This window comes from Sardina pilchardus, chromosome 1, assembly GCF_963854185.1.
Source record: "Sardina pilchardus chromosome 1, fSarPil1.1, whole genome shotgun sequence".
Lineage (NCBI taxonomy): Eukaryota > Metazoa > Chordata > Actinopteri > Clupeiformes > Clupeidae > Sardina > Sardina pilchardus.
The window spans coordinates 33,117,184-33,144,808 of NC_084994.1; the positions used below are offsets into that span (position 1 = coordinate 33,117,184).

General features: G+C 43.6%; 2 protein-coding genes across 4 annotated transcripts in view; both read left to right on the forward strand.

The window, feature by feature from the left end:
- The window catches only part of LOC134088523 (NACHT, LRR and PYD domains-containing protein 12-like), a 66,526-nt gene that overhangs the window by 23,204 nt on the left and 15,697 nt on the right, over positions 1-27,625 (forward strand). For 2 of the 3 annotated variants that reach the window (XM_062542516.1, XM_062542532.1), the window contains one exon: positions 1-377. This exon is cut by the window's left edge and continues 669 nt beyond it. The exons of the other annotated variant lie outside the window; for it this stretch is intronic. The gene's annotated coding sequence lies outside the window, so the exon portion shown is untranslated. Of the gene's footprint in view, positions 378-27,625 lie in introns of those variants that run through there. 3 annotated transcript variants of the gene reach the window in all.
- LOC134088651 (NLR family CARD domain-containing protein 3-like) lies at positions 9,891-27,117 on the forward strand. The gene is made up of 17 exons (XM_062542720.1): positions 9,891-10,017; positions 10,609-10,715; positions 10,830-10,985; positions 11,940-12,053; positions 12,335-13,637; positions 17,651-17,783; positions 18,050-18,265; positions 18,771-18,858; positions 18,973-19,128; positions 19,255-19,464; positions 19,663-19,822; positions 19,931-20,010; positions 20,627-21,552; positions 21,737-21,847; positions 22,032-22,142; positions 24,304-25,094; positions 25,298-27,117. The coding sequence occupies exons 13-17, from the start codon at positions 21,488-21,490 to the stop codon at positions 27,115-27,117; spliced, it is 2,898 nt and encodes a 965-aa protein (XP_062398704.1). The 5' UTR covers positions 9,891-10,017; positions 10,609-10,715; positions 10,830-10,985; positions 11,940-12,053; positions 12,335-13,637; positions 17,651-17,783; positions 18,050-18,265; positions 18,771-18,858; positions 18,973-19,128; positions 19,255-19,464; positions 19,663-19,822; positions 19,931-20,010; positions 20,627-21,487.

The following is a 27,625-nucleotide window of genomic DNA, read 5'->3' on the forward strand; positions in this document are numbered from 1 at the left end:
GTGTGTGTGTGTGTTCCCTCCCTTTCCTTCTGTGTTATCAATTTCAATTGAAGTATCCAAACTAGACCAAACTATCAGATATCAGATGTTGTGTTGAATTTCTTACAATATGAACCTCATATATTGTTCTATAGATTAAAAGATGAACATACAGTAAGAGTGGACAGATGTTCTCAGGGCTGGGAGTGTTAATCCACCGTTATTTTACATCTATATTCTGATATGCTTGAGAATGAGAGGGAGGTAAGGGGAGTTATTTTATTTGAATAATAAATTAAATATGTTATTGGTGAATTGGATACAATGTTTTTGGTTTGATGTATATATAAAAAGGGGAACAGAATGTGATTCATAGGAAAATGAAATAAAAATAAATAAATATAATATACATGAAATAAAAAATGGTGTGTGTGTGTGTGTGTGTGTGTGTGTGTGTGTGTGTGTAGCATCATGTTCAGCTGTATGTCACATGTGCATTCTCAGTGAGCAGAGATCACTCCACTTGACCTAATCCTGTGGGCATCCAGGTGGGGGTGGAGGGGTTCAATAGTGATCTCCCACATTCACAGTGGAGGTGCCCTTGACCACCTAACCCCCAAATGGATCTGGGCACTGGATCCAGCTGCCCACTGCTCTATGTGTGTGTGTGTATGTGCTGCCCACTGCTCCATGTGTATGTGTGTGTGTGTGTGTGTGCATGTGCTGCCCACTGCTCTGTGTGTGTGTGTGTGTGTGTGTGTGTGTGTGTGTGTGTGTGCTGCTGCCCACTGCTCTGTGTGTGTGTGTGTGTGTGTGTGTGCCGCCCACTGCTCTGTGTGTGTGTGTGTGTGTGTGTGCTGCCCACTGCTCTGTGTGTGTATGTGTCTGTGTGTGTGTGTGTGTGTGTGTGTGTGTGTGCTGCCTACTGCTCTGTGTGTGTTTGCGTGTGTGTTTGTGCTGCCTACTGCTCTGTGTGTGTGTGTGTGTGTGTGTGTGTGTGTGTGTGTGTGTATGTCCTGCCCACTGTTCCGTGTGTGTGTGTGTGTGTGTGTGTGTGTGTAGTGCCCACTGCTCTGTGTGTGTGTGTGTGTGTGTGTGTGTGAGTGTGTGCTGCCCACTGCTGTGTGTGTGTGTGTGTGTGTGTGTGTGTGTGTGTGGGTATGTACTGCCCACTGCTCCGTGTGTGTGTGTGTGTGTGTGCTGTCAACTGTTCTGTATGTGTGTGTGTGTGTGTATCATGGGCCCTGGACGCAAAATCAGAATATACGCACGCAGGTCAGAGGTCAGAGTTCAACCCCACCTGACCACCAGGAGTGCGAGCATTGAGAATAGCCTAATGGCTGCAACTCACCACCTGACCACCAGGAGTGCGAGCATTGAGAATAGCCTAATGGCTGCAACTCACCACCTGACCACCAGGAGTGCGAGCATTGAGAATAGCCTAATGGCTGCAACTCACCACCTGACCACCAGGAGTGCGAGCATTGAGAATAGCCTAATGGCTGCAACTCACCACCTGACCACCAGGAGTGCGAGCATTGAGAATAGCCTAATGGCTGCAACTCACCACCTGACCACCAGGAGTGCGAGCATTGAGAATAGCCTAATGGCTGCAACTCACCACCTGACCACCAGGAGTGCGAGCATTGAGAATAGCCTAATGGCTGCAACTCACCACCTGACCACCAGGAGTGCGAGCATTGAGAATAGCCTAATGGCTGCAACTCACCACCTGACCACCAGGAGTGCGAGCATTGAGAATAGCCTAATGGCTGCAACTCACCACCTGACCACCAGGAGTGCGAGCATTGAGAATAGCCTAATGGCTGCAACTCACCACCTGACCACCAGGAGTGCGAGCATTGAGAATAGCCTAATGGCTGCAACTCACCACCTGACCACCAGGAGTGCGAGCATTGAGAATAGCCTAATGGCTGCAACTCACCACCTGACCACCAGGAGTGCGAGCATTGAGAATAGCCTAATGGCTGCAACTCACCACCTGACCACCAGGAGTGCGAGCATTGAGAATAGCCTAATGGCTGCAACTCACCACCTGACCACCAGGAGTGCGAGCATTGAGAATAGCCTATTGGCTGCAACTCACCACCTGACCACCAGGACTGCGAGCATTGAGAATAGCCTAATGGCTGCAACTCACCACCTGACCACCAGGAGTGCGAGCATTGAGAATAGCCTATTGGCTGCAACTCACCACCTGACCACCAGGACTGCGAGCATTGAGAATAGCCTAATGGCTGCAACTCACCACCTGACCACCAGGAGTGCGAGCATTGAGAATAGCCTAATGGCTGCAACTCACCACCTGACCACCAGGAGTGCGAGCATTGAGAATAGCCTAATGGCTGCAACTCACCACCTGACCACCAGGAGTGCGAGCATTGAGAATAGCCTAATGGCTGCAACTCACCACCTGACCACCAGGAGTGCGAGCATTGAGAATAGCCTAATGGCTGCAACTCACCACCTGACCACCAGGACTGCGAGCATTGAGAATAGCCTAATGGCTGCAACTCACCACCTGACCACCAGGACTGCGAGCATTGAGAATAGCCTAATGGCTGCAACTCCCCACCTGACCACCAGGAGTGTGAGCATTGAGAATAGCCTAATGGCTGCAACTCACCACCTGACCACCAGGAGTGCGAGCATTGAGAATAGCCTAATGGCTGCAACTCACCACCTGACCACCAGGAGTGCGAGCATTGAGAATAGCCTAATGGCTGCAACTCCCCACCTGACCACCAGGAGTGCGAGCATTGAGAATAGCCTAATGGCTGCAACTCCCCACCTGACCACCAGGAGTGCGAGCATTGAGAATAGCCTAATGGCTGCAACTCACCACCTGACCACCAGGAGTGCGAGCATTGAGAATAGCCTAATGGCTGCAACTCACCACCTGACCACCAGGAGTGCGAGCATTGAGAATAGCCTAATGGCTGCAACTCACCACCTGACCACCAGGAGTGCGAGCATTGAGAATAGCCTAATGGCTGCAACTCACCACCTGACCACCAGGAGTGCGAGCATTGAGAATAGCCTAATGGCTGCAACTCACCACCTGACCACCAGGAGTGCGAGCATTGAGAATAGCCTAATGGCTGCAACTCACCACCTGACCACCAGGAGTGCGAGCATTGAGAATAGCCTAATGGCTGCAACTCACCACCTGACCACCAGGAGTGCGAGCATTGAGAATAGCCTATTGGCTGCAACTCACCACCTGACCACCAGGACTGCGAGCATTGAGAATAGCCTAATGGCTGCAACTCACCACCTGACCACCAGGAGTGCGAGCATTGAGAATAGCCTATTGGCTGCAACTCACCACCTGACCACCAGGACTGCGAGCATTGAGAATAGCCTAATGGCTGCAACTCACCACCTGACCACCAGGAGTGCGAGCATTGAGAATAGCCTAATGGCTGCAACTCACCACCTGACCACCAGGAGTGCGAGCATTGAGAATAGCCTAATGGCTGCAACTCACCACCTGACCACCAGGAGTGCGAGCATTGAGAATAGCCTAATGGCTGCAACTCACCACCTGACCACCAGGAGTGCGAGCATTGAGAATAGCCTAATGGCTGCAACTCACCACCTGACCACCAGGAGTGCGAGCATTGAGAATAGCCTAATGGCTGCAACTCACCACCTGACCACCAGGACTGCGAGCATTGAGAATAGCCTAATGGCTGCAACTCACCACCTGACCACCAGGACTGCGAGCATTGAGAATAGCCTAATGGCTGCAACTCACCACCTGACCACCAGGAGTGCGAGCATTGAGAATAGCCTAATGGCTGCAACTCCCCACCTGACCACCAGGACTGCGAGCATTGAGAATAGCCTAATGGCTGCAACTCACCCTCAGTAAAATCTTTTTCAGCAAAGTCTATTTTTTAAGGGTGCGAACCTTTCCTGCCTTTTTCTTTTATCCTTTGGTTTGACGCACCTGTTTAAAAAAGACTTTCAACAGTACTCCACCTTCTAAGGCACCAGGACCAAACGCCTTCCAGATGTGTAATTCCAGATCCATCAATAAGGAAAGTACATCAGTAATGTCCACAGCACAGGGGGCAATAAACATGTCAGGAACAGCACATTCATATGGTCAGATGTTCAACTCCCAGTACACACACAGCAAATGGATCACACTGCACACTAGTACACTAACAGGTTCAGCTCACCCAACCACATGTCCTGTCCAGTCCTGCGTCCTTCCAGCAGGAACGGCTCCCACTGCAGGACCACTTGCCACTTGCTCACCTGTCTGGGGTAACTGGGCAAATGATCTGTGTCTGGGTCACACCCCTGTCTAGGGTCAGGAGCAACAAGAGAAGAGAGAGCCTGCACTGTGGGCAAAGACACATTTGAACAAAGTCTGTGAATGTGTTTGGAGAGTTTATTTGAAAGAAAACATGTCTACACACTTGTCTGCTAAATCTTTGTGTCTGTGAGTCAGTGGTCAGTGTGTCTGTCTGTATCAATATTTCAACATACAATTCTTAACATTTGCACGATTTTGTGTGTGTGTGTGTGGTTGTGTATATCTGTGTGTGTGTGTGTGTGTGTGTGTGCATGTGCGTGTGTGTGTGTGTGTGTGTGTGCACATACGTGCATAATCAAAATCAATCAAAGCGCTCAGCCTCGGACAGCAAGGACGCTGGACAACCTGGGAGGGAGTGATCAACAGGACTATAAGCTGGGCTGACATGTGGAAGGTCCCCCAAGCAAGGTTGAGCCTCCTCATGAGGTCCACCTATGATACTCTCCCAAGCCCCAGCAACCTGTGCGTATGGTACGGCTCAGAGGAAAAGTGCCCACTCTGTAATGGCCCAAAGCCAAGCCTGCAGCATATCCTATCCAGCTGCAAAACAGCTGTGGCACAGGGCCGGTACAGGTGGCGTCATGAGCGCGTCCTGCGGAAGCTGCCGGAGATCCTGGAGACACGTAGGCTGGAAGAGCATCCAACAGCAACAACAAAGCGGCTGATCCACTTCATTGGAGAGGGAGGAGTGGCACAGAAAGTCCCACGGGAGAAGAGCTCAGCCCGTTAGAACATCTGGATGGGACTGGAACCTCAGAGTGGACCTGGAGCGGCTGCTCAAGTCTCCAACTGAGATCAGCACAACCAACCTGCCACCCGACATCATCCTGTGCTCCACCACAGCTCGGGCTGTGACTATGGCGGAGCTCACTGTCCTGTGGGAGGGAGGGAGGGATGGAGGGATGGAGGGAGGGAGGGATAGAGGGAGGGAGGGATGGAGGCAGCCTTTGAGAGGAAGAAAGAGCACTACTCAGACCTAACAGCTGAGTGCAGAGAAGCAGGGTGCTCAGCTGTCAGCTCCCCTGTAGAGGTCGGCTGCAGAGGGTTTGTGGGATCATCTCTGCAGCGCTTCTTGAAGAGTGTGGGAGTGACGGGTCTCCCACTCCAAAAGGCCCTCAAAGAAGTGGCTGAGGAGGCAGAGCAAGGGAGCTTGTGGCTTTGGCTCAGAAGAAAGGAGCAAATGTGGGGAAGGCGCGGATCCTAGGCTCAGCTGCAGGGGGCGCTAGGGAGACGTCCCTGCCGTTGCTCCAGCAACACCAGATGTTGCGGGATTAAAGGAGCCAATCATCAATGAAGGGGGAGGGGCTCCCGGCTGATGACCCTGCAGCTCCCCCAATGGCACCGTCGGAGGTGCCACAAGCAGCAGTGCTGAGCAGGTGTTCCCTCACCTGTGCTTCCATTTACGCACTCCTCTATGGCAGTGAACTAAACATCTTTGGTGTTTGGAGAAAATAAGAAATTTGAGCTTCTTGAGCTTTGGGAAACAACAATCAACATATTTCTTAGAGATTATTCAACTTTAAAATCATGGAATGCAGCCCTAGTATGTTCTCTCTCACTTTGTTTGTTTGTGTGTGTGTGTGTGTGTGTGTGTGTGTGTGTGTGTGTGTGTGTGTGTGTGTGTAATATCATCCCTTCCTCTGTGTAGCATCAACTCTCCTCCTTCTGTTTCATCCCTCCATTTTCTTCCTCCTCTTTCACACATTCATATTCTCTCCCACCCTCATGATGATGATCCCTCTGATCATTAACATGACGTGTGAAGTATACAGTAATGCAGTATGAAACTTTTCCACATTCTGTGATAGACAATCTTGTGAGGAAGAGAAGAGAAGACAGATGGAGTCATTTGATTTTTTGTTATAGATTAAATGTGTGATTAGTTAAAATGTTTTTATATCAACAAAGGACAACAGCATTTAATTTGTAAAGAAAAATATACAAATAAACTTAACGGTAATACAAAAATGTTTTGTGATTCCTCTTCACCTTGAGCTGAAATACACATCCGTTACTGTGAGAAAGAGTGCAGTGCAGTGCATTTTCTTCACCCTTATTCAACTTAAATATGTTGCTCCTGAGACTTTTCCACATTCCGTGATAGACAGAGAGAGGCAGATGGAGTTTTTTGTAATACGTAGATTATATGTGTTATTAGTTAGAATATCACATTTGACTTTGATATGATTATATCAATAAAGGACAACAGCATTTAAATTGTTAGAAACATTATACAAATAAACTAAACTGTGATGCAAAAATGTTTTGTCATTCCTCTTCACCTTGAGCTGAAATACACATCCGTTACTGTGAGAAAGAGTGCAGTGCAGTGCTATCTCCTGAGAGGACCCAAAGGCACGGCAGTGTGGAGTAGTTGATCAGTGTGAGCGTGTGCGGCTAGAAGCTGTTCTTCAGCCTGCTGCTCCTTGATGCTCCCGGATGCTACGCAGCCTACTGCCTGAGGGGAGGTGGGAGAACAGTCCGTGTGCAGGGTGGGTGGAGTCTCTCATGATGCAGGTCGCTCTGCCCCTGCGTCGGCTGCTGGAAATGTCTGAGTGGGCTGCTACAGTAGGTGGCATCCGATGGGCCGTTGTGCAGACCTTAGCACCCTCTGCAGCATCTTCTTCTGTGCCACTGTGCAGCTGCCATAGCACACAGTGCTGCAGGGTGTGTGTGTGTGTGTGTGTGTGTGTGTGTGCCACTGTGCAGCTGCCATAGCACACAGTACTGCAGGAGGTCAGGGTGCTCTCCACCACACACCTGTAGAAGGAGCTGAGGATGCAGGCCAGCAGGTGTGCGCTATCACCTGTGTGTGTGTGTGTGTGTGTGCAGGCCAGCATGTGTGCGGCTGTGCTGCTTCAAAAACAGATGCACAACATGAATGTGTGTGTGTGTATGTGTATGTGTGTGTGTGCGTGCGTGCGTGTGTGTTCAGAGGAACAGAAATGCCTGCTTTACAAAACAGATGCACAACGTGTGTGTGTGTGAGAGACAGTGTGAGAGAGAGAGAGAGAGTTCTCAGAGGTTTGGGTTACATCATCACAGTTCGTAGAACATTCCAATGTCTTTCAAGAACAGATGATGAGCTGATTCTAAGAGCTGACTGGCTCCCACCTCCACCGGCTACAGCCTCACACTCACTCCATCCACTTTCTCTGCACTCCGCCACCAGGTCTGCATACTTGGCCTTCTTTCTCTCGTAGGCAGCTTCCAGTCCCTCCTCCCATGGCACTGTCAGCTCCATCAGTATTGCTGCCTTCACAGCTGCAGACCACAGCAGCACGTCTGGTCTTAAGGTGCTGCTGCATATCTCCTGTGGGAACTGGAGCTGCCTACCCAGGTCTACTTCCATCTTCCACACCGCCCCTGGTGTTAGTAGCTTGGCGGGTGGTCTCTTGCTGGTCTGCATTGCGGGTTCCCCCTGCCTGAGGAAGTGGATCCTGCGTGGGCTCTCTGATGGACTCTGCTTGTTTGCCTCCTGCCCACTTTTCTCCAGCACCTCTGCCAGCTTCCTGAGCACTTGGTGGTGTGTCCATCTGAGCCGACCCTGTCAGTGCTGTTCTGCAGCCCCACAGAACATGCTGGAGTGAGTGAGCCATTGATGGGCCCGCAGAGGTCACATGGTTGCTCTGCTCCAAGCCATTGGTGGAGGTGTTGAGGGCTCGGGAGGGTGTCGTGTGTTGCCCTGATGAGGAAACTGAGCCGAGCCTGTGGCAGCTTCCAGAACTCTGCCCAGCTGATCGCTCGGCTCGCCACACCCTCCCAAGTTGTCCAGCGCCCTGCTGCCCCAGACCTCACTCTGAGCTCCATGTCACAATGCAGAGCTGGACCAAGTACACAACTCCTTTACTGAAGTGAAATAGAGATACACCTTCACTAATATTACTCCAATACAAGAACACAACTCCTTTACTGAAGTGAAATACAGTAGAGATACACCTTCACTAATATTACTGCAATACAAGTACACAACTCCTTTACTGAAGTGAAATAGAGATACACCTTCACTAATATTACTGCAATACAAGTACACAACTCCTTTACTGAAGTGAAATAGAGATACACCTTCACTAATATTACTCCAATACAAGTAGCCTACACAACTCCTTTACTGAAGTGAAATAGAGATACACCTTCACTATATTACTCCAATACAAGTACTCAACTCCTTTACTGAAGTGAAATAGAGATACACCTTCACTAATATTACTCCAATACAAGTACACAACTCCTTAACTGAAGTGAAATAGAGATACACCTTCACTAATATTACTACAATACAAGTACACAACTCCTTTACTGAAGTGAAATAGAGATACACCTTCACTAATATTACTCCAAGTGAAAGTTGTATAGTTTTACTTAAGTTGAAGTACAGAAGTACAGAAGTACTGTACTTGCTTTTAAGAATACTAAATCAAAGCAAAGTCTTAGATGACGTGATCACTACAAGTACAATGACTTGTAGATTACAAAATACAACATCACAGACCAGATGAGGAGTTCTTGATTAAAAAAAAAATGTTTTTGGCAAGTTTTGCAGGGTTTTTTTTTCTGTGATGAAAAATGTACAAAAGAAATAGAAAAATACTTGTCCTTTAGTTGGAACTATCATGAAAGGTTTGGAGACTTTTGATGGAGATTACATTTTAAAGTCTGTTGAGATGACTGTGGGTAAGGATAAGAGCAGGTCTGAAGTGTATGGTAATTTACTGTAGTCAAATATGAATATATATATATATATATATATATATATATATATATATATATAGGCCTACATATATATATATATATATATATATATATATATATATATATATATATATATATATATATATATATATATATATATATATATATATGGAGACTGACAGTTACAGTAAAGGAAGATCATGAGGAATTGCAGCACCACTTTATGACCACAAGAGTGTAGTGTTGACCATTTTAAGCACACTTCTGAGCGACGTGTATGCATGAAATTATCACACTATTACAAATACATACAACCTATACAAACCACTGGTTTTCAACATCAACACAAGCAAGTCAAGTTCAGAAAATGAAAATACATCCAAAGCTGACAACCTTCGACAGGTTGGGACATGAAACCAGAGAGGGTTAAAGCGGAGGATCTTTGATGAAACTAGCTGTTAGAGCTACGTGACTATGCACAGACTATGTGACGTGTACACAATGAACCACAGACAATTTCAGTAGTAGTGTGTGTGTGTGTGTGTGTGTGTGTGTGTGTGTGTGTGTGTGTGTGTGTGTGTGTGTGTGTGTGTGTGTGTGTGTCTGTGCGTGCGCATGTGCATGATGTGTGCTTGTGCGTGTGTGCTTGAGTGAGTGATTCCTGTGTGTGTCTCTTCTAACTTACAGCCACGTGACTACACTACAGTAGCCTATGTGAACCTACAGTATGCACACATAGGCTACAGGTTTATAAACACAGACAATGCCAATACAATACAATGCAATCGCTTGTTTTTCTAACTCTACAGTGGTATTCCTGCCCAAAAATCACAATGAGTTTTATTTCAATCGACCAACTCCTCTGGCTCAAGGACTAGGCTAATGAACATATCGCAGTAGCGTTTACCCACGTGATGAACGCGGAACAAGTGAAATCGAAAGTAAATCTCAAGGGACCGCTGTTCGGGCAAGAACATTTTGGACGTTTTGTGAAGGTAAGTAGATAAAGTGAGTTAAATGTACAGTAAAATTGTGATCGATTACAGAGAATGTCCATTGATGTCGGTTTTGTGGCCTGGCTGGAGACAATTTAGAGCGGGAGACGTCATGGATTTGTTCATTGACTAGGCTCAGGTCTACATTTCATAACGTTAACACTTTTCAGACTCTGAATTTAGCCTGGGCTAATTTGCGTTGCGACTTCAGTCAAATAGGCCTAGCCAAGTAGTCAGTCAAATGGGTCAACCGAAACGTAGCCAAGATGTAAATAAATGATGTATCTATAATTAATTAATTAGGCCTAGATAGAAACGGCCTACCGAACGACGACACGAATCAGCCATGAAGAATGCTGTATAGCCTACCGATAGGTAGCCTATCCTAGGCTACTTTATTGACTTGTAGGCCATTTACAGTTAGTATACAGTTTTTCACAATAAACACAGTCAGAGCAACACACCTTGCAGCGAATTGGCAAAGAAATAAGCCTACTTAGCACCGGCTACAAGGTTATTAATTATTGTGATAGTACAAGCAGTGGTGGGAATGGTTTAATATTTAAGTGTTCATATTGATTTCCATTGTAGGCCAAGGCTACTTCCTCTGTCAGTGGTTCTCTGATCTATCAACATGTCTGCTAGTGTTGGAGCAGAAATGGATCCACAGATCTGATTGGTCCACATAGCTGCTAAAAGTAAGTGTTTTCTGAGGAACCTCTCATCAGGAATATTTTTTTCCATCTCTCTTTTTAGAGAAGATTACTCACCTTTCTCTTTCCCTCTCTGTTTATTTCTTATTGATTGATTAGAATGGATGTCCCTCAAGAGGGAGAGGATGCTGTTGGTGGAGATCAGACAGGCAGAGCAGCATGTGCCGTGTTCAGCCACGTGTCCCTGAAGAATGAGGAGCCCGTTACTGATGGGCATCAGGGGGTCAGCACAGGAAGAGTGCTGTCTTATCCAAGGTGAGTTGTGTCCACTGATGGGCATCAGGGGGTCAGCACAGGAAGAGTGCTGTCTTATCCAAGGTGAGTTGTGTCCACTGATGGGCATCAGGGGGTCAGCACAGGAAGAGTGCTGTCTTATCCAAGGTGAGTTGTGTCCACTGATGGGCATCAGGGGGTCAGCACAGGAAGAGTGATGTCTTATTCAAGGTGAGTTGTGTCCACTGATGGGCATCAGGGGGTCAGCACAGGAAGAGTGCTGTCTTATTCAAGGTGAGTTGTTTCCACTGATGGGCATCAGGGGGTCAGCACAGGAAGACCTGATCCAAGGTGAGAGGTTCCAAGGTTTAGAATTACTGTACGCCATTTTAAGTGTTAACTATGATTGATGTTGTGTTCTGTCTGCCCAACGGAGCGTGACGTCTGACCCTCTGATTGATTGATGTGTATTATGATGATCATCTGTATACTCAGGTAGAGCGGAGGTGGCAAACCATTTTTCAACCATGTGAATGTGATAGTGACATCCTTTGTTTGTGTTTTGAATTCAAGGAGCACAATATATTTCACAATTGTTACAAATAAATCTATATTCTAAGACTAATATACATATATGATAGATATATAGATATAGATATAGATACAGTATACACACCAACGGGCAAGAAAAACCTTGGCTTGCTGGCTCAAGTGATACTGTAGATATAATAGTACACTGTTTACCCATTTTATACAGTATTACAGTATTGCATATTTAGAGAGTGCAACCTCAAGAATTCCAGTGATCTGCCTAGTCGTGCCTAGCAATGAGTACCCAGCAACACAATGCAAACGCAATGCTGGTGAGAGCGAGATAGAGTGTGTGTGAGTGAGATTGTAGACGTGCTAACTTTTATTAGTATTGTGAAGATACAGTATGTCAATTTATTGCTCAATGCTCAATTTGTTATGTATTTTGCATCCTTGTGTACCAAGACAACAGACACACAGACCAATGTCTCCAGTGCCCAGCTGTGTGTCTATGAAGAGTGACTGGTCCATGGATCACCCTAACAGTTTCAGCAGTGGACCACCACAGTCTGATAAAAAGTGAGATTTTGGCTTTTTACCCATATACCAAAGTAGACGTGTGTGTGTGTGTGTGTGTGTGTGTGTGTGTGTGTGTGTGTGTGTGTGTGTGTGTGTGTGTGTGTGTGTGTGTGTGTGTGTGTGTGTGTGTGTGTGTGTGTGTGTGTGTGTGTGTGTGTGTGAGGAAGAGAGAGAGAGAGAGGTTGTGTGTGTACGTGTGAGGAAGAGAGAGATATAAGTGTGTGTCATTGAGTTTGTGTGAATATGTATCACTCAATCTATCATGTATTTTGTGTATCCAGACCACAGACACACAGAGCAGTATCTCCAGTGCCCAGCTGTGTGTCCATGAAGAGTGAATGGTCCATGGATCACCCTAACAGTTTCAGCAGTGGACCACCACAGCCTGATCCAAAATGAGATTTGTGTGTGTGTGTGTGTGTGTGTGTGTGTGTGTGTGTGTGTGTGTGTGTGTGTGTGTGTGTGTGTGTGTGTGTGTGTGTGTGTGTGCCTGTCTGTATCTGTCACTGAGTTTGTGTGTTTGAAAGAGAGGGTATGTAAGCATGCTTATTTTTGGTCGTACACTCTTAGAAAAAAGGGTGCTTGTGGGTGCTATATAGAACCATGGGGGTTCTTTGCCAAGGAAATAGAACCTCTTGACTGGAAAAGGTGCTATTTCATGCGCGTGGAGGTTGATTTGAACTTCAACGAACCTTTCTGAAACCGTCGTCCATTCTGCCCAGCTTCTTTAACGGTAAGTGTTTAACATTTGTATCTCCTAAGTATAAATGAAACATCTGTGTTTTTAAGACAGCATTAGGAGGTGTTTCTCTTTAAATGGGCGTGTTTTTTATTGACGGGGGGCGTTGACATTTTTACAACTCCGGGCTTTTTTCTGTTTTGCTACCGTTAGCATGATCGCTAAATCAGAGACACTTACATATGACAAGCAGCTAGCTAATCGCTTAAACCTTCTTCGGGTAGCATTAGTTGATGATACACAAGTCACAAGCCACAAATGACAAACTTACCAACTGCAACAGAGATAAGATAATTGATCAGTTTATTTTGGGGAGGACGGTTACGACGATGTTGTTTTGTCCGGAGGATGTTGTCAGTGTGTTGCTAGCTAACGCTAACTAGATAATGCATAGCTAGACTAGCAGCTATGCAAGTTAAAACAGCTTGTAGATTAAATATTCTTCATTACACTTCATTATACAAGTATTAATTATCTAACGTATAAGGCAGCAAAACTCGTTGGTTTTGGCTCCTCGACACTACAGCGATAAATCATAATAACAACTAAATAGGAAGCCTATGTATTGGACTGTCAAGTGCCAGTTTGTTTGGAGATTGGCTAGCATCTAGATTCAGTATTAAATGCATAGCCTATAATGCAGTTATATATAGAGACATATATGTAGAATAGAAAGTCTGCTAGGCTCACAAACATGTTAATCTGTAGGCTATAGGCTAGGCCTAATTTTTGTGTTTCTGTATTTGTGTTTTTTTTAGGAGACATGGTTGACAGTTGGACCATCCAAGAGGTCTGTTTGTGGCTGGAGCAGAGTACCTTAAGTGAAACAAAGCAAATCTTCCAAGGTAACAGATCTTGCCCTTTGCATAATGGAACGTTTCTTCAGATGTGGGTTTTGCCGTGTAGTCAAGTTCACTATCCAAAAATACCTGAGCCATTTGCTATTGACACACCAACACCAACCGAATTTTTCTGCATCATGTGTGGTTGAACAGTGCAGGAAGAAGTACAAAAGTGTTGGATCATTAAGAATTCACATTTACAGAAACCATCGTTGTTATTTAGAAAACAACCCTGTGCCTCGTGCAGATCATTTTGAACCTGAGTCTGAGTCTGAGTCTGAGTCTGATTCCGATGCAGTTCAAGATGTGGATTTAGAAGACGAGCCTGTGATTGTTGACAGTTTAGAAATTCTTCTGTCTGGATTGAAAAAACATGTTGCTCTCTTCATACTCAATCTCCAGGAAAAACATCTCCTTCCTAAATCAACCCAAGATACCATTGTTACAGATCTAAAGTTTATTTTACATTTTTTCCAAGAACATTACTCAGATATCGTGAAATTCCATCTGCATCAATCCGGCTTTGTTATTGAGGAAAATGAGGAATTGGACAGTCTTCTGTCGGACACAGCAGTATTTGATCGGACATTTGAATTTGTGCAGTCTGAATACAAGTTACTGCAATATGCATCAACGCATCTTGGGATGGTATCTCCTGTACAGCATGTGTTGGGAGTGAATGAAAGGGGGTTGCCTGACACTTTTCAGTATGTTCCCATTGAGGCTGTGTTGAAAGTCATGTTGGCGAAAGATGACATCTTTGATAACATTGCACATGGTGGAATCCATGAAGAAGGCTTTATAAGCTACTTCACCGACGGAAAGATTTTTCCGAAATTCCCTTTCAATGGTGATGAAAACATAATTAGGCTTCATTTTTACACAGACGAATTTGAAATTGTAAACCCCCTTGGATCCAAAAAGGCTATTCATAAAATCTGTGCATTCTATTTTTCTATTGGAAACATTGAGCCAAAGTACAGGACACAACTTCGACACATTCATCTTTCAATACTTCTGAAAAGCTACACATACTCTGATATCTTGAATCCACTGGTTACAGACCTTCAAAGGCTTTACAGAGATGGTTTCACAGTCAGCCATGATGGGGAATTTGTTCATGTACGTGCAGTCCTAGCTACAGTGTCAGCAGATAATCTCTCAGCCCATCAACTTGCAGGGTTTTCTTGTGGTTTTAGCCACGGGCGCATGTGCCGTTTTTGCATGATTGACCATTCAGACATAGCCAAAAAACTATCAGAAGAGGAAGTTACCATCAGATCACCTGAAGTCCATAGTTACCACCTTGAGGCTCTTAGGGAAAATCCTGACATTTCAAAACGAACATATGGTGTTGTCAGTGATTGTCCTTTCCATGCCCTGGAGTATTTTGATGTCACGTCATGTTTCCCACCTGATGTAATGCATGATATTTTAGAAGGTGCTGTTCCTCGAGTGCTGTCACAACTTTTTTTAGCCCTACATAAAGACAAAATTATCTCATTGGAAAACATCTGTAATGAGATTGAAGCATTTCAATTTGGGCAAAATGATAAAGGAAACAAACCACAAAAAATGAACATAACCTCAGTCAGAAGTGGACGCTTGCCAGGTTCTGCAAGTGAAAGATGGTGCCTTTTTCGCCTTTTGCCTTTCATTATTGGCCATCACATTCCAGTGGGAAATCCACACTGGGAGCTCTATCTTTTGTTCAGAGATGTTGCAGACATAATCCTTTCTCCATCAATCAAGCAGAGCATTCTCCATTACCTTGCCATTCAGATTGGACACTTCCTGTCTTTATTCGGTTCTCTGTTTCCTGGAAAAGTCACCCCAAAATTGCATTATCTAATTCACTACCCAAGACTAATTGAACAATTTGGACCCTTAAGACACCTATGGTGTATGAGATTTGAAGGAAAGCACCAGTATTTCAAGAGGCTGGCCCGAAATGCTTTCAATTTTAAAAACATCTGTCTCACATTGGCCAAACGTCACCAACTTAGACAGTGCTGGGAGTTGACTTCAGTGGATGTACTCAGACAGGATGAGTATACTGAGAAGGGATGTTCTTGTCCGGTGAGGTCTCTGTCGCAACAAATTCAATTGGGCCTTACACAGAGATTTGGCGCAGAAAATATTGAATTGGAGGAGGATGTTTTGGTGGTCCAGAGGCTTTGCCTTGACAATGTTTTTTATTCCATCAACAACATTTTAGTGTTAGATGTGATTGAAGAGGACATCCCTGTTTTCATAAAAATAAGGAAGGTACTGCGCTTCAGAGGCAGTTGGCTGTTGTTTTCGCAATTTTTAATCCCCTCTCAGTACAATTATCACCTGCATGCTTTTGAGGTGAAAGATGATGGAGGTCAATGGATTATCACCCAACCTGGTGAAGAGCATGATTATCATTCCCTTGATCTCTATCACCTTGATGATAATACTGCCATTAGCCTTCACCATGCTGTATATAAAAGGTACATAACAGGAAATTGCATACTATTATCTACAAGGCTAATTACAGTTTTTTCTGATTGCTTACAGTTTTTGCCCGTTGCTTGAACACTATAGACCCATGCTTAGACTAAAGTAACACAACTTTAAGTTTTGTTGCCATATCTCAAACACCTATACCTATACCTTAAACAAAAGTGCTGCTTTGCACTTTAGTTGCAATTCTGCAACACACTTACTCCTTTATGCAACACACTTGGTCCTGCATACTACTCTCTATGTCATACATAGACACTTCGGTCAAAAATGAAATCTCAGAGTACCATTTGTTAAACACATGTATCCAAAACACAAAACACATCGGGTAATTGCAACCACTCAAATAAACACCTGAACGCACTTACTTGCAAAACTGAACACCAATCAGCCATCTACAAAAAGCCCATTCGTTTAGCCATTGGAAATGGAGATGTGAATGGTATATTTCCCAGTGTTGTGTCATTGTTTCCTTGTGTGTAGAGTTTTGGCACAATGAGTGAAGTTTTTCTAAATGTATTCAAGCAAATATGTTTTATATAAAGTAGACTAGTGTATTCCTCCTGATTTGCAAGTGTATGCATATGATGCAAGTGTGTTTCATTTTGTCACCAGAGTTACATTTCGACAAAGGATTGTTGGGTTTTGATTGCAGAGTTTAGGTACTGATAGAAGAGTTTCAATTTGACATACATGTGAAAGGTTTATTTCCTAGTGTTGTGTTATGTTCACTAGTGTGTAGAGTTTTGGTACGGTAAGCAAAGTTTTGCAAAATGTGTTCAAGCAACGGGCAAAAACTGTAAGCACATTTTTTGTAACTATTGGCTATTTTTGCAAAACTCTACACACAAATAACAAAACCTTTCACCAAATTATCAAAACATTGTAGTTCTCTTGCAAAAGCGAACGCAGCTTGATTAACTCTCCACACCTTCGCAAAAATTGTGTTTCTGTAACAAACAGTAAACACAAGCGTCCTCTTCCTAGGCCTCCTCTAATTCTCACTCTTCCTGCTCCCTCCATTGTACTCCACACAGATATCTTACCTGTGCCTTATTTACACTGTTTAGGCTGATTGCAAAGTGAACTAATGATCTAAAATAGTTTTTACATGTGAAAATGTGCCAGACAGTTGGCAAAATAGTGTTAATGATAGCCATACATGTGTATGATTTTGCTAGGAGTGTGTTGGACATTTGGTAATTGAGTGTTGAGCAGTGAGTTGTGTTTAAAGTTCTGCAAAAAGAGTGTTGTGCAGTGAATTGTGCCTACTGTTTTGCAAAGTGTGTGTTACAAAATTGCAAACTGAGTCTAAAGCAGTGTTTGTGCTTTTAGTTTGGCAAACTCAGTGAGTGGTTTTGCCATATGTGTTAATAGTTTTAGAAATTGTGCTACAAGAATCACGATTAGTGCTTAAGCACTCAGAAAAAACTGTAAAGCAAAAATGTTGGGTGGCTTAGTTTTTCTAATCTTCATTTTGTCTTTATAGGGCTTATATAATTTCCTTTTCTTGTGTTCCTTATTAGATGAAGAAATCGACGGAGAAACACTGTTGGGCTTGACAGAAACTATGGTGGCGCGCCTCTTTCCCCGATTAAAACAGCAAGTGAAATTTATATCAGAATTGGAAAAATTAAAAAATAGCCTTCCTCCAACGCGGTAGGTACTATTCACATTCTGAAAGCAATTAGATACTTAAATAATTATTATTCTTCCATTGCTTGTAAAGTGAATTTAGTGCTGCTTGTTTTTTTGTTTGTTTGTTTTTTTGTCAAGGTCAATTATTCACTAGGTTTAAAATACATTTACATTTGCTACATTTACATTTATGCATATCATACCATGAATGTACTGGTAATTTCACTAGTCCGTCTGATTATCTGTCTGTCTGTTTGTTTGTGTGTGTGCCTGTGTGTTTTTCTCAGAAATGACAATCTTGCAGTACCCCCACCAACCCAAACTACTCTGACTCCAACCCCCACAACAACAGCCTGGCCTGCTTTATATACCCTCCCTGTATTCAGCCCAGAGGTCAGAGAGGCACTAGTTAGAAAAGACCCTGCGTTTTACAAGAAAGACAAGTCACATCTTCGCACAGCTCTGATTACCCTCATTTTTGATGACATGACACGTTATACATGGTACGTTTTTGTGATTGGCAATTTACTTTTTAACTGGCTACCTTTGAAGTAGATTGAATGGTAACAATAACAACTGTAGCAAAGTACTGTATTTCATTGTAACCCCTCCCACCACCACCCCCTTGTTTACTGTAGTTCATGCACATGATTCGTAAACATACTTTTTAAAAATTTGTACCTAAAGACAAATGGGAGATAACAGCTTTGAGGCGACCAGTTCGATGGAAAGAATGACTCAGCGGAGGTAACCCTTCGCCTGAGTCCTTCGGCTCTACCTCTCCATTTCCATCAAACTGGTCACCTCGTCGGCCGTTATCCCTTTGTGTGAGTGCTGTATGAATACATGCATGTACATAAATTTTTACAATTCATGTCTTTTTTTTTTTTTCATTTTTTCCGACGTATAAAAAGAGGATTAAAATTCCAACTACGATTAAAATATTACTAAGAGTACTACTTACTAACAGGAAAGATGTGATTGATCTTATTTCCTCTCACAATGCAGGTATCCAAGCCATAAAATGTACAGTGATGTCCTGGGAGCACTTATAACGCGGTATCCATTTCTCAGGGACGGAAGCCTCTCTGGATTTGTTAGTATTATTTATCATTACTATTATTATGTTGGTGTACTTGTTGTTGCTTTGCTTTGCATTGCAGATGTACTGTACTGAAAACAATGTTATTGATATCCCCTTTTAACTAAGGGAACCCTTTTGGAGTGCCTGAAAAACAAATTCAAAAAAGAGCGCAGACCACTTGTACACATGGACAAAGTCCTAGAAATGAAGTTAAAATATGGACAAAAACATCAGAACACAACAGCAGGGGTGACCAGACCAAGCCCCAATAGGAAACGACAAGTAGGGTGTCAACAAGAATCGTCTTTTGTAGAGTATTTCATTTAGTATGTTCCCATTGCAATTCTTTTTTATAGACTAATTTTATTTTCTTTCTGTTATTTCTTCCTTTTATTCACTTCTCCCAAGCTCTCAACCGAACCAATGGAGGCGGAGGATAGTCACAGTATTGATGAGCACTTCAAAGCCATCTCACAAGAGCTACACAACAACAGACCTAATTATGAGAACATCAAGTGGAGGATGGAAAGGACACTGCATGCACGAACTGAACTCTATAAGACCTCTACAGCTCCAGAACTATTACAGCAGTGTCCTTTCCTAAGGATCCCTTGTCTGGTAAGCCAATACTTTTTATTGCATTTGCTGATGACCATAGTCAACAGTTGGTTTTAGCATTGAAGATAGGAACAGATGTGAAAATTCCGCTACTTTTAGTGGTTAATCAGCAAGTGCACAACTATCTGTGAATAGAAATATGGTCGAGATAGGCTAATCACTTTTCTTTTGAGATTAAAAGTACTCTCCTTTTTGTAGCTACTTCACGAAATGAAGCTACGATTTGGCCACGACTTGGACGTCGTGCTTAGCAGTTACCTGCACAATGCTGCTGGAAAGATCATTGAGACCTGTAAAGGACCACTTAAGCAATCATTTACAGCTACAATGTCGCAGGCAGACCCGCTGCAATCAAAATGTAAGTGAATTATCTTTTAAATTCTAACTATCAATATTGAATTATCAGTTGAAGGAAAAAGTTGGCATTAATTTAATGGCAAGTCATGTTTTCATTGTTGTTTCTCAGGTATGCTGAACAATGCTGCCGTGATGCTCCTGCCGACACTGATGAAAGAAAACAACAAATTCCTGTACTGCATCAATGAGGTAAGCCATATTATGATGTCTGCTTCCATTAAATTAAATCTCTCCAGTAGCAGTTGGAGCAATAACTGTACTGTACTGTTGCTAGTGGCTCTGGCCACTCACCAACTGTCCTGTGACCTGTCTCACGCCACTCATCAACTGTCTTGTGCCACATGCCTATTGTCCTGTGTACTGTTTCGAACCACTGGCTTACTGTCCTGCACCACTCATACTGTCTTCTGACACTTGCCTACTCTCCCGTGGCTCTCACCCACTGTATCATGTGACATACCTACTGTGAGTGTATCATACTAATTGCTGCTGGCGCGGACCACTCGATTGCTGTCTTGTGCACTGTCCCGTGTCACTGGCCTACTGTCTTGTGCACTGTCTAGTGTCAGGTTAGTTTAGGGTTACGCTCAGGGTTAGGTTTGCATCAATGGCAAGTGTCACAGCACAGTACACAAGACAGTAGATGAGTGGCATGGGACAGTGTACAGGACATTAAACTAGTGGCATGAGCCACCAGCAACAATACAGTAGAGTTTTTTCTCTAACTGCCTCTTATGAAATGTTGGAATTATTAATCTTAAAGTGCAGTAAAAAAGGAAGTTACAGTATAATGTATTCTCTTCAGGAACCACCAGCACCGACGCCAACCATGATGATCAGATGTGAAACTTCTCCTTTGGCGGAAGTAATGGTTTCCATAAAGATTGATGGGGAATTTGTCATTGGCCCCTCCCCTGACATTGATGCCTCCTTAGGCCTTGCATGTATTTTTTGTTTGTATTTTCTTTTTGATGTTCATTACCCTAAAGAGGCCCACCACACTTTGCTGTTCTTTGAGAGACGCTTCAACCTGTCTAAGTCTATGTCTAAGCCCTCCACTCCAGTGTTGCGTGTAGAGAAAATGTTGCAATGAATATGTAAATGAATGTAAATATGTTTGTTAAAGCAATTAATATGTGTATTAATTAAATGTCAAATTAATGTAGAAATACTGAATACAGTACTTGAATGATATTTTGACTGTTGTGTCATTTTTAATTTATGTTGTCTATTTGTATTTAACATTTTGTACACATTATATGCTATTTCTCATTAATTAGCACAATCACTGAATATGAATAATGATGAGCTAATACAAGTAATAATACTACTACTACTGATAATAATAATAATAACAATAAGTAGTGGTAGTAATAAAACACACCAGTAGTGGTAGTTATGGTTCCATTTAGAACCATTAGAATGTAAAATAATGGCACCCCTGATGGTTCATCTTATAGAACCTTTGTAAAAGGTGCCATTTGGAACCATTTAGGGTGCCTTATTTGTATCAAAGGATGGAACCTTTTTAGGTTCCATGTGGAACCTTTTTTTCTAAGAGTGTATTGTGAAGATATGTCAGCTCAATTTATTATGTATTTTGTCTCCTTGTCTATCAAGACAACAGACACACAGACCACTGTCTCCAGTGCCCAGCTGTGTATCCATGAAGAGCGACTGGTCCATGGATCACCCTAACAGTTTCAGCAGTGGACCACAGTCTGATCCAAAGTGAGATTTTGGCTTTTTACCCACATACAAAAGTGTGTGACAGTGTGCGTGCGTGTGTGCATGTGTGTCTGTCACTGAGTTTATGTGTTTGAAAGAGAGGGTATGTAAACATGCTAACTTTTGGTCGTATTGTGAAGATATGTCAGCTCAATTTATTATGTATTTTGTCTCCTTGTATGTCAAGACAACAGATACACAGACCAATGTCTCCAGTGCCCAGCTATGTATCTATGAGGAGTAACTGGTCCATGGATCACCCCAACAGTTTCAGCAGTGGACCACAGTCTGATCCAAAGTAAGATTTAGGCTTTTTACCCACATACAAAAGTGTGTGACAGTGTGCGTGCGTGTGTGCATGTGTGTCTGTCACTGAGTTTATGTGTTTGAAAGAGAGGGTATGTAAACATGCTAACTTTTGGTCGTATTGTGAAGATATGTCAGCTCAATTTATTATGTATTTTGTCTCCTTGTATGTCAAGACAACAGACACACAGACCAATGTCTCCAGTGCCCAGCTATGTATCTATGAGGAGTGACTGGTCCATGGATCACCCCAACAGTTTCAGCAGTGGACCACAGTCTGATCCAAAGTAAGATTTTGGCTTTTTACCCATATACAAAAGTGTGACAGGTGTGTGTGTGTGTGTGTGTGTGTGTGTGTGTGTGTGTGTGTGTGTGTGTGTGTGTGTGTGTGTGTGTGTGTGTGTGTGTGTGTGTGTGTGTGTGTGTGTGTGTGTGTGTGTGTGTGTGTGTGTGTGTTTGTTTAAAGCAGAGGGTACAGTATGTAGACATACTAACTTTTGTTAATATTGTGAAGATGTAATATAATATAGTGTTGGATCAATCTCTTATGTGTATTAAGTTCAAAAGTGAATTTCATTTTAGATTAATTAAAATCAGTATCTCAATATTTTAGAATGAAATACACAATTGTAATTGGCAAACATTTACATTTTTAACACCCCAGGCACACCACCAACCAGAAAAGTGTCTTTATGATAACATTCTGTTTCGCTTGCGCACATTGAATGAGCGCCCACATTACTACCCCAATTGAAGGCTATGCCTCATCTTTTGACCACACACAATTAAGAAATATTTCTATTAATGCAAGGAACGTCTGTCTGTATGTCACTCTGTCTGTTTGTCTGTCTGTCTGTGTGTTACACGCGTAACTCTCGAACCACTACTCCGACTGACCTAAAATGTCTTGCTAATGGCATGTGTGAGTGCAGTGCAAAGTTTGGTCGTTTTTGGACAAAGAATGACAAAGATATCATTAAATTAAGCAAAATACAATTCTACCGCAATACCACAATTCCCCCGCTCTCCACACTCTAGCCACGCCCCTTCTCACTCTCAATTACGCCGGCATAGAAACAAAAAAGCCCATTTCGCTGACAAACTCACGTGTTGCCATTCATGGAAATTACGATGTCTCACGTAAACAACGGACCGTTTCAAGATTGTTCATGTTGGATAAACATGCTGAGTCCGACACACATGCACACATGTTGGTAAGCAGGCTGTTAAAGTAACGTAACGTTGCATAGGCTACTCATCAACAACTGCGGTGGCCTAGCGCTTCTGTTGCCTGATCAGGTTGCTGATCTTGCAACAATATGCCGACGCACACGCTCTTGACTCTATCTGGACATCGGCTATGGACATAACATTCATTCAAAAAGATAAAAAGTGTGCGGATACTTTTTTATCTTTTTGTATTACGCCTCTTGAAGATCCTGCACCCGGGCAAAATTGACATAGGATGTGCGTGGGTATTCAACTTTCATAACATTCATTCAAACATCACTTCCAAGTTCATAGCACTGGCATATAGCCATGGTCATGCGGTTAGCTTTAGGCTATCATTTCCCAACAACAGCAAAAACGCACGGGTATGTAATGTGTCTAATATTGCCATTAGCTGCAACTGAAACGCCTTTCCCCTTCACTTTTTTTACTTTGCAAAGACAGTAAAGAGTTCTACTAACTGCACGGACCTGATTCTACATCATCACAATCTAACATGATCTACCTGCATCAACGCCATTGGGCAACACGTTTCTTGGAAAACATTGTTTGTACGGGCACTGCACTAGTATTTCCTAATTTGGAAAACGTTTAGTTTCCTTTTCTTTTGGCCAGTGGTTCGATAATAGTCAACCATTCATTTGTGCCGCAAATTACCAGATGTGTGACAGAAGGGCATAGCCTGTAACTTTGCTGCTCCGCGGACTAGCAATCTCACCCGAGAGGAGGCCTCACTGCAGATAATACACAGAGAAAGGCAAGAATATGCCCAGTGGAACAGAACGCAGTTGCATGTCCAGTATCATGGGTCTGGTGAATATAACCTACCGAATGCAGATGGCTACAAGCTCACGCTTTGTCTGGTCTAGACTAAGCCTATGTTTCAAAGATTTAGAAGTGGCACGTAGCGCTCTGGTAGCTACCCAACCACTGGTTAAACAAACATATTTGTTGGAGAAAAAAATGTTGTAGAAATGTTGTGGACTAAAAGTATAGATAATTGCGGAATTTGGACGACCAAATATATGTTTTTGGGACGATTAAGTGAAATATCAAAAGAGCTTTTTAACAGCACAAATCATTTGGATTTTCTACAAACTCTCATCTGCACTGCCACCGTGGTACTTTTGAATGTGTTGCTGAGACTGTATGTGTGCAGCTATTGGTCTGTCTTCAGTGTTAGTTGCTGTGAATTATGAATTCCTGTTGTGGATTTAGGAACATCCTGACCCACATTCAGTCCAGGTGTGGAGTGTGTGAGCAGCTACTGAGGGACCCAGTCATCACCAGCTGTGGACACAGTTTCTGCAGGCAGTGCATCAGCAGCTACTGGAGCCAGTCAGGTCCATCAGGAGACTACAGCTGCCCCCAGTGCAGAAAGAGACCCAAAGTACAACCCATTATAAACTCTGAAATAAGTGTGGCACAATCACTATTGTACTCTTCAACAACCATGGCGCAACCTCACCTATACCCACCTACAGCTATGGCGCAACCTCACCTATACCCATCTACAGCCATGGCACAACCTCACCTATACCCACCTACAGCCATGGCACAACCTCACCTATACCCACCTACAGCCATGGCACAACCTCACCTATACCCACCTACAGCTATGGCGCAACCTCACCTATACCCATCTACAGCCATGGCACAACCTCACCTATACCCACCTACAGCCATGGCACAACCTCACCTATACCCATCTACAGCCATGGCACAACCTTCGTCATACCAACACAGTGAAATGGCACTTCATCTGAACCCGTCTGCAAACATGGCACAAGTTCCTCCATCCCCACACACAGACACGGGGCAGCATTCTCAGTACTCAAACTCAGCCATGGGGCAGCATAATCATTATCCACACATCCAGCACCCTCTTTATCCACACATCCACACGGCACAGATCTCTCCACAGCCTCCTTTAGATGAGCACACAGTCATGACAGGCAGCACCCTTTTGCAAACTGAGCATGCTCCAGTCAAAAGGGCCAAACTAACAGGTGAGCCTAGAAGATATGTGTCCAAGAGCAGGATTTGTGTATAGACAAAAGACCATTTATTAGACAAAAAAACGGCAAAATGTTATACACTCTTAACTGTTAAGATAACACCATTTTATCCAATGCAAGTACTAAAGAAAAACGTGTTATAGAAATACCGACCAATTAGTTGAATAATGCTCATCTCTTGGTTTGTTTGTTAGTGTATTGCCCAACAGATGACCATGTCCTGACCAGAGTACTGATGACCCATAAAGCCAGCATGAAGAGGAGGTTTGAGAGCATATGTGAAGGCATCATAAGGTCAGGGACACAAACACTCCTGAACAAGATCTACACAGAACTCTACATCACAGAGGGAGAGAGTGAAGGGGTGAATAATGAGCATGAGGTTTGGCAGGTAGAGTCAGCATCCAGGCCACAAACAACAGAAGACACATCAATCAACTGCAATGACATCTTCAAGCCCTTACCTGGACAAAAAAGACACATCAAAACTGTGATGACCAAGGGGATTGCTGGCATTGGAAAAACCGTTTCAGTGCAGAAGTTCATCCTTGACTGGGCAGAGGGGAAAGCTAACCATGATGTAGATTTCATGTTTGTTCTTCCGTTCCGTGAGCTGAATTTGGTCAAGCATGATCAGTACAGTCTTCACAGGCTCCTGCTTGACTTCCACCCTGAGCTTAGAGAGCTACAGGATGGTGAATACAAGGACTGCTGCATTGTGTTCATCTTTGATGGTCTGGATGAGAGTCGACTTCCACTGAATTTCCAAAAGAATCAAAAGTTGTCTGATGTGACACAGACATCATCAGTGGATGTGCTGATGACGAGCCTCATCCAGGGAACTCTGCTTTCCTCTGCTCTCCTCTGGATAACCTCCCGACCAGCAGCAACCAGTCAGATCCCTTCTCAGTGCATCAGTCTGGTGACAGAAGTACGAGGGTTCAATGACCCACAGAAGGAAGAGTACTTCAGGAAGAGGATCAGTGACCAGAATCAAGCCAACAGAATCGTCTCACACATTACAGCAACCAGGAGTCTCCACATAATGTGCCACATGCCAGTGTTCTGTTGGATCTCAGCCACTGTCCTTCAGCAGATACTGGAACAGGATGATGGGAAGGAAGCCCCCAAAACACTGACTGAAATGTTCATACACTTCCTGCTTATCCAGACCACTAAAAAGAACCAGAAGTATCAAGAGGAAAATGAGACAGATAGACAGAGGCTCCTGGATTCACACAAGGGTGTCATATTGAAACTGGCAGAGCTGGCTTTCAAGCATCTGGAGAATGGCAATCTCATGTTCTATGAGGAAGACCTGAGAGAGTGTGGCATTGATGTGAGTGAAGCTTCAGTGTACTCTGGCATGTGCACTGAGATCTTCAGGGAGGAATGTGTGTTTCATCACAAGACAGTCTACTGCTTTGTCCATCTGAGCATCCAAGAGTTTCTTGCTGCAATTCATTTGTTTGCCTCCTTCTTGAGTAAGAACATGGAGGTCCTGGAGCCATTTCTTAGCAGGAAGTCCAAGTCTTTGCCAGATGTGCCTCTAGATGAGCTGCTGAAGAATGCAGTGAACAAAGCTTTGGAAAGCAAGAATGGACACCTTGATTTGTTTGTCCGCTTCCTTCATGGCATTTCTTTGGTTTCAAATCAGAGACTTTTGCTTGGCCTCCTGACACACACACACAGCAGCCCAGAGAGTGTGAAGAAAACAATCAAGAACCTAAAGGTGATGCAGAGGCAAAATATCTCCCCCGAGAGGTGCATCAACCTGTTCCACTGTCTGGTGGAAATGCATGACTCTTCTGTTCATGATGAAATCCAGGCTTTCCTGAAGGCAGAGAAAGGTGCCGTGAAACAGCTCTCACTGGCTCACTGCTCAGCCTTGGCTCATGTGCTTCTGATGTCTGATGAGGTGCTGGATGAGTTTGACCTGAACAAATACAAAACCTCTCCAGAAGGTCGCAGGAGACTGGTTCCAGCCGTGAGATGCTGCAGAAAGGCTCTGTGAGTTATGGTCTACATTAACAAATTATGCTACATTTTTGAAAGTCTTGTTCTGTTGTCAGAATGGATTATGTTTTAAATTACACTTTTATAAGGAGGTGTTGCTATAGATAGCATGGTTTAAAGGTAGCCTGGGTGCAGCCAAACTTTAGCCCTGCCTATTGTGAGGATGATGTAGTCAGGCTAGTTTAAAGGTGCACAGTGTGATGAGTTTAAAGAAACTTTGTTTACATTCACAACTTTGAGAACAGTCTTCCACAATTCACATTGTTTACTACAACATTTACATCAGACAAGAGAAATGTGTGACACCAGAGATGGACTAACACTACACAGTGTTGTTTTAACTGTATTAGGACTTGACGTATTGCCTTTCTATTGTAGACTTGCTGGCTGTAAGTTAACAGAGAAGTCCTGTGAGATTGTGGCCTCAGCTCTGCAGTCTGCAAACTCCCCCTTAAGAGAGCTGGACCTGAGTCAGAATGACCTGCAGGAGTCAGGAGAAAAACTGG

What these genes read in the sequence shown, in the direction of transcription:
- LOC134088651 (XM_062542720.1), top strand. Translation starts at nt 21,488, where the DNA reads ATGAAGAGCGACTGGTCCATGGATCACCCTAACAGTTTCAGCAGTGGA. An exon ending in GGACCACAGTCTGATCCAAA is followed by an intron (nt 21,553 to 21,736) that starts GTGAGATTTTGG and finishes TTGTATGTCAAG; the next exon opens with ACAACAGATACACAGACCAA. An exon ending in GGACCACAGTCTGATCCAAA is followed by an intron (nt 21,848 to 22,031) that starts GTAAGATTTAGG and finishes TTGTATGTCAAG; the next exon opens with ACAACAGACACACAGACCAA.